At 42.5% G+C, this 7,595-nt stretch overlaps 1 protein-coding gene across 3 annotated transcripts in view; it reads right to left on the bottom strand.

Annotated features, from left to right (window-relative positions):
- Window positions 1-732: 732 nt before the first annotated feature.
- RNF144B (ring finger protein 144B) overlaps window positions 733-7,595 on the bottom strand; it is a 185,704-nt gene continuing 178,841 nt past the window's right edge. For all 3 annotated transcript variants that reach the window (XM_050789558.1, XM_050789559.1, XM_050789560.1), the window contains exons 7-8: window positions 3,819-3,908; window positions 733-2,281 (exon numbers count right to left, since the gene is read on the bottom strand). In XM_050789558.1, coding sequence (XP_050645515.1) covers window positions 2,141-2,281; window positions 3,819-3,908 — 231 coding nt within the window. In that variant the 3' untranslated portion in view covers window positions 733-2,140. The remainder of the gene's footprint in view (window positions 2,282-3,818; window positions 3,909-7,595) is intronic.

The following is a 7,595-nucleotide window of genomic DNA, read 5'->3' as shown; positions in this document are numbered from 1 at the left end:
TACATGACCAATTGATGTACTACACATACATCAGATATCAATATATACATGTGAATTAAAGTTCCTTAAATATACACATCCCCACTTAGGATATATCCTATTACATAGGCAAAGCATCATCCTTTAATAATAGGTCCAAGATAGCAGCAATTTGATATTCTATTACCCAGTTACCTCAGAAAATATAGATCCTGAATAGTTCCTGATATGGTACCTGGCTTCAAGAACTCTACAGTAACATTTAGCATAGGTCTCATGAAGCACCAGGCTACACTGTCAATAGCAATTATATAATCCTGTCATTGGAGAAAAGGTTTTATCCTTTCTTTTTTTTTTTTTTTTTTTTTTTTTTTTTTTTTTTTTTTTGAGACGGAGTCTCGCTGTGTCTCCCAGGCTGGAGTGCAGTGGCGTGATCTCGGCTCACTGCAAGCTCCGCCTCCCGGGTTCACGCCATTCTCCCGCCTCAGCCTCCCAAGTAGCTGGAACTACAGGCGCCCGCCACCACGCCCGGCTAGTTTTTTGTATTTTTTAGTAGAGACGGGGTTTCACCCTGTTAGCCAGGATAGTCTCGATCTCCTGACCTCGTGATCCGCCCGTCTCGGCCTCCCAAAGTGCTGGGATTACAGGCTTGAGCCACCGCGCCCGGCCGGTTTTATCCTTTCAAAACCTCGTTATTCAAATCTGACTAATGGTATAATGGAAAAAATAAGTCACAATGAGGTGATATATAAATTTAAACTAAAGTATATAAAGCATTTCTGTTTTATTTCTTACATGTTTTTGTTGCTGTTTTATCAGTGCCTTGTAACAAAGTATTCAGACTGTCCTAACAGATGCTGAAACAGCAATAATAAATTATGCTGAGAAAAGAGCTGCTCTGTGTTTGAAAATATGTAAATGACTCGGTTATCAATTAGTGTTTTTACAAACAGAGATGGCAGGACATTGTACTAAGTACTGTTTTAAAAGAGTTATGAGTCTATACCCTTGGGTAAGTTATGAACTTACAACCAAAATTCACATATATAATATGCAAAAAATCTTTAGGCAGATTTACAATAAACCATTTCAGTCACAGAAGGATAGAATGGCTCTTAAGTAAACATTTATTTTGTGTGTACTATTGGGTGTATCCATGCATGCTCAATGGATAGAAATTACAGGCAGGCTGCAAGTCACATGGATTCTAGATGTACATAATATACACTTTAATATTTACTCTCCATGTGTACTCTTAGGCCCGATTCCAAATCTACTGGGTATGTGAACACAGATCCTGAGAAAGGTCCCAGTTATCTATGACGGAAGTTTTGAAACTCTACCACTCTACCCGTATTTCATATGAAACAATTTTGTAGATCACAGCTACCGGCTGTAAGAGACAAGTTGGCCAACTTAGAAAACTTACATTTGCCAAGGGAGAGACACTAAATTAGAACATATTGTTTAACAGGCTGCAACTCTTTTACTGGGAAGGGGCAACTCCCTCTGCACAGCAGTTTCTCCTGCTTGAAGCTGAGATCACACAAAGAGAAACCTATTGTGTTTCTGCCAAATCACAGCGGGAACACTGGGGACAGCACACCCAGTAGCCAGCAGAGGCACAACCACCATATCAACTACTGAGATCAGCAGCCTGCTTTACAGCTCCTATGAGGATTTCTCGTCACACAGTCTTATCCTTCTCCTCATCAGGTTTCCCCTGTGTTTCTCGTGGTAGTCAAATCAACACAGAACAGGCTCTGGCTTCTTGGTTATCTTGTATGTTGCCAACCATGACAACACACTTGTTATATCAAATGTTCCCTCAAGCTCCGTGAATTTGGCTGGAAGTTGAACAGTCCAGTGAGATCCTTTGGAAGATAAAATGGTATGTGCATTCATCTCAAGCAACCCCAAAGCTCCTGACATGCTCCATAGACACAGCTGGACTGTTGAGCCCAGTTCTTGTTACACAGGAACGCTCACACCCAGGACTTGGCCTTTCCTGATGCTGAAGGTGGGCAGGCAAGTTCAAAGTCTGGACACAGAGGCACTTTCAAAGTTGGCAAGGAGAAGGAGGCAAGGTCACTAAATGGGGCTTCATCACTGTGCCATCTCACGTAACTCACACATCTGGGGCAAACGAACACAGAGATCTTTAGGTTGTGGACGGGTCATGCTTTTTCTTCTTGCCCCGACAGGACTTGCAGACACAACAGATTATACATGGGGAGGCCAGGAGTAACAAGGGTGAAGTAACCAAGGCAATGATGCCCAAGCCTACGAGAATCCCCACCACCTGGAAATTTCAAAGAAAAGCATATTTCAGCAATTAAGTCTTTCAATATGTATACTTATTCCAACTATACTATCTGCTGTGGGCCAAATGTTTGTGTCCCCCTGAAGCTCATATGTTGAAACCTTAAATTCCCGATGTGATGGTATTTGGAGACGAGGCCTTTATAAGCTAGTTGGTTTATGAAGGCAGGGCCCTCATGATGGGATTGGTGCTCTTACGAGAACACATGCCAGAGAGCTTGCTTCCTTTCTCTAGGCTCTATGCCATGTGAAGACACAGCAAAAAAAAATGGCCATCTTCAAACCAGGAAGAGAGCCCTTGCTAGGACATGACCATGCTGTCACCTGAACCTCAGACTTCTCAGCCTCCAGAACTATGAGAAGTAAATTTCTGTTCTTTAAGCCTCCCAGTCTATGGTCATTTGTTATAGCAGCCTGAACAAGACATCATCTCAGGCACATAGAACAGTTACATTTCTGGGATCTTTCAGCTAGTGCCCAGGATTGATCTGAATTGGAGAGAAGCCAGAGAGATACAAAGGACCACATCAAGGATGGAAACCATCCAAATGCCAACTCAAGCTGTCGCAAGCTCAGGATAGTCATGAATTATCAGTGTTGGTGCTCTCTCTACCTGAATTTCCTCAACTAGCTCATGGGGATGTTAATGATTACTAGGATATTAGCACTGACTCCATCCAAAGGGACACGGCCTTTAATAAATATAAAACACTATTAAAAATAAACCATGACTCCTTTTGAACCTGCCACATAAACACACAATGGCATGTACAGAGGGATCTAAGCCCCAGGAAGGGCTCACAGGGTTTCAGAGCACTGCCTGATATGGTTTGGCTGTGTCCCCACCCAAATCTCATCTTGAATTGCAATAATCCTCATGTGTCAAGGGCAGGGCCAGGTGGAGGTAACTGAATCATGGGGGTGGTTTCCCCCATACTGTTCTTGTGGTAGTGAGTAAGTTTCATGAGACGTGATGGTTTTATAAATGGGAGTTCCCCTGCACAAGCTCTCTCACCTGCCGCCATTTACGATGTGACTTTGCTCCTCCTCTGCCTTCTGCCGTGACTGTGAGGCCTCCCCAGCCATGTGGAATTGTGAGTCCATTAAACCCCTTTCCTTAATAACTAGCTTAGTCTCAGGTATGTCTTTATTAGTAGTGTGAGAACAGACTAATACACTACCTTTGAAAGGTAATATGCCTTAAAGGGCTTTAGGAAAGTCATTCCACTGTTTCTCAAGAGGAAAGAATATCTGCCTGCATTCTGCATGTCACTGTTGATTGCCTGGCAGCTCTGGTGTCCCTGCTCCTCCACTTGTCCTTAAGGAGACCGTGCTCATGAATTAACTTTAGGTAGTTACCCCATTACTTTTCCCTAGTCCTGCCCTGGCACTCTCCAGAAGCTCCCAGGCTGAGATGGGACCTCCCAGGAGGGAACAGTGCAGGGAAGAGGAAGAGGGGGGCTCTTTAAGCCATCACGGTTTTGGTTTATGTCACGCTCCCTGTAAGGTCAGGGTACCTGTGTTCGGTTCCACATCACTGACGCTCTTGAGTGGCCAAGTTTATTCCTGCATGGCCCTTTGTCATAATGTCTGAGGAAAATGTCATTCTGAAAAATAAAAAGATTGGTTTCAGTAAATATGCAGTTTTAAATTGAGAAATGAATACAAACCACATCAGATCACCAAATGGAAGGCAAAGTTTTTCTCTGGTGATATCAGTGACTCCCTCTAGAATTCCAAGCCCATAATCTTTATCTTGGTAGTTATGTAAATCACCAAGTAAAAACAGATCATAATCAATAAGAATCTCAATTAATTTTAAGAAAGAAAAAAAAGAAAAAAGAGTAGTAATGACCTGACTACTTATCTTAGCAAGGCAGCTCTGGCAGAGGTCCAGTGGAATGGGAAGACCAGGAACAAGGTAGCTGAAAGGCTGGCGTGGCAAACCAGGAGAGAGAACACACCAGTGACTGAGGACGGATGGAGAAGAGGAAGTTACAGTCCTAAGATATTAAGAAAGTAACTAGAGAGAAACAAGGAGAAGCAATCACAGAGAAGGGAAAGTGGTTGGGTTGAAAGAAGGCAGTGGCTTTATTGAGAGAAGTGACAACACAGAGATGGAGTTTGTTGGGAAGGTAAGTTTGGACATGTTGAACTTGAGAGATGGTTGAGACATCCAAGCAGGGCTGTTCAAAAAGTTCATCATGGGCCGGGCGCGGTGGCTCACGCCTGTAATCCCAGCACTTTGGGAGGCCGAGGCGGGCGGATCACAAGGTCAGGAGATCGAGACCACGGTGAAACCCCGTCTCTACAAAAAATACAAAAAAATTAGCCGGGCGCGGTGGCGGGTGCCTGTAGTCCCAGCTACTTGGGAGGCTGAGGCAGGAGAATGGCAGGAACCCGGGAGGCGGAGCTTGCAGTGAGCCGAGATCGCGCCACTGCACTCCAGCCGGGGGACAGAGCGAGACTCTGTCTCAAAAAAAAAAACAAAAACAAAAACAAAAACAAAAACAAAAAGTTCATCATATAGAACTACACTGAAAAAACAAAAACAAAAACAAAAACAAAAACAAAACTTGAACCTCAGCAGAGAAATTAGCTCAGGGTCCAAATTAGGTGTAGATAATCTGTCTAATAGTCTGTTCATTAGACAAATGGAGAAAGGGGTCTCAATTGGGCATCAGCGTACGTGGGACAGAAGAAACCATAGAAGAGACTGAGATTAACTAGGAAGAGGGCTAAACTGAGAAGCGAAGAGGCCGCTGAACACAGGCATTTAAGACTGGGTCAAAGAAGAGGCTAGAAAGGGAACTGGGATATGACCAGAAAGGTAGAAGAGAAACCAACAGAGGTAGTATCACTGAAATGGATGTGGTCAAGATGTTAAATGCAGCAGAGAATCTAGGTACACTAAGAACAAGTATTATTGGATTCTGCCAGTAAGAAATCACTCAAAATCTGGGAAAGGGGTACAGTCGGGGTATGACTACATGGCCATCCGCGCACATTGCAGTGTTTGGAAGGTAAGTAATGTCAGTAGCAAGAGGTGATTAGGCTTTTTTTGAAGCTTGGCTTCTAAAGGAAAGATAAATAGAGGGGTAGTAAGGAAAAGATGCAGGCTTTAAGAAAAACGTTTACTTGTGTTAACGTTTAAATGTGACACAGTCGAATGCATGGATATGCTGAGAGAGTGTAGAGTGGAAATTGAAACCACAGGAGAGGAAAGAGATAACTGAACAGCTCAAGTCTCTAAGGCTATGGACAGGAATAGAATTCTAAAGCAGACAATTAAGCATAACTCATCCTCTGAAACTACAGGGGTGAGAATCAAGGCAGGAACAAGCTCAACTCCAACAACACTCAAAATTCCTGTTTCGTGTCGGTCTCAGGCCTGGATTTTAGACAGTCACCCCTGTCCTGGTCCCAGGCTCTCCCACTTTTCTATAAACAGAGATCCACAACATCATCTGATGTAGAACTCCACTTGCGTAGAGAAAAACATAATTACCAACAATCCAATGCCCCTGGCTAAAACTGAAAATGAGATCTTAGAAAACAGTCACCAGAAAAAAGATGCTTCAACATTTGAAGTATGTGTATTCAGCCATTTAACATCTGCACCATTTTATCTCCAGAACCAGAACAGCACAAGAGACAGAACAGCATGTTCTTTGTAACACCATCCCCCAAACACATTTCAGCCAAAGGATGGAGATCTGGTGCACATAATTGTTCCCTTATACTCTGGCCTCCTAAAGAGAACCTCATGGGCTCGGCCTCCTTGTGGATATGAACCCAATTAATAATCTGGTGAAACCTGAAGGAAAACAAAAAAAAAAAAAACTGTTTTTCACTTGTAATGCATGTGTAATGTACAGTCAATAAAATCCTCATCCAGAATATCACTCATTTAGGTGCGTGCTAGGTCTTAAATATCAAACAAAATTGTAACTCAAGGGCCTATGACAAATCAATTTCTAAATGGAAAATATATCTTCCAACCTGAGCTGCTGAACTTCTAGAGTCTAAAATGTCCATTTTCTTCCCCCCAGTTCATACCTCTTCTTAAATCACTAAGATGGAGGTTATTATTATTATTCATACATGTCATCTTAAACAACATATCGAGTTTTCAGTTAAAAATCAAGCAGGTGGTAGCCAGCAGACATTACATGCTAACTGCACACTCACTACTCACTAAGCTTGTCTGAACTAAAGCACTACACAAATCACTTGTTGGATTAAAGCAAATCAAGCAATCAAAACAAAGAGTGAGAAAAGAATAGCAACTCAATGGTAACTGAGGGCTTACACTGATATGGACATATTTCAGAGGTCCAAATTGCCAAAACAGAGTGTTATCTACAAACAACTTATGCTACCCCAAACTTTAAAAGACCAGAAGTGAAGTAAGACCAACTCACTAACCCTTCACACTGCATTTTTAACTCTGAAGTTACCATTAGCCTTGGCACAGGGCTGAATAAAACTGCACCTGAATGTGAGAAGACTTGATTCGTGAATGGTGAGAAAAAATTAAGCCACGCCCCTTGATCTGGGAAGGGAACACTGTCAAAACAGTAGTGATAATGCTGCATGCCCATGAACAAAAGAAGAGAGAGAGACAGAGAGAGAGCACGTGCATGAGGGAGAGGAGAGAGAGAGAGAGAGAGAGAGAGCATGAGGGAGAGAAGAGAGTTAAGAGACACCATTGATTTGAACCATTTTCCTTTAAATTCAAAAAGAAGAAAAAAACCTAATAGTGGTAGGCAGAATAACTACCTCCCAAAGATATCATGGCCTAATCCCCAGAATCTGTGAATGTGTTACCCTATATGACAAGAGGGATTCTGCAAGTATGATTAAATTAAGAACCCTGAGATAAAGGAGATTATCCTACATTATCCTGATGGGCCCAATCTCATCACATTGGTCCTTTAGGCAGAGAACCTTTCCCAGCTGTGGTCAGAGGGAGCAATGACTAAGAAAGAAGGGAGTGAGAGATCTGATGTTGCTGGCTTGAAGATGGAGGAAGAGGCCACAAGCTAAGGAAAGCAGACAGCCTCTAAGGCAAGAAAACAGATTCTCCCTTAGAGCCTCCAGAAAGAAATGCAGCCCAGCTGACACCTTGATTTTAATCCAGCAAGACCTATATCAGACTTCCAAAGTGAAAAACTGTGGGATAATTTTTTGTGTGTGTGGTATTTTAAGCCACTAAGTATGTGCTAATTAGTTACAACAGCAATATAAAATGAAGACATTAATAGTCCTTTACATAATAGAGACAATGTCCA

Source organism: Macaca thibetana, chromosome 4 (assembly GCF_024542745.1).
Source record: "Macaca thibetana thibetana isolate TM-01 chromosome 4, ASM2454274v1, whole genome shotgun sequence".
NCBI classification, from domain to species: domain Eukaryota; kingdom Metazoa; phylum Chordata; class Mammalia; order Primates; family Cercopithecidae; genus Macaca; species Macaca thibetana.
Note: the sequence above shows the minus strand (reverse complement) of the source record. Positions and strands in the feature narration are given on the sequence as shown.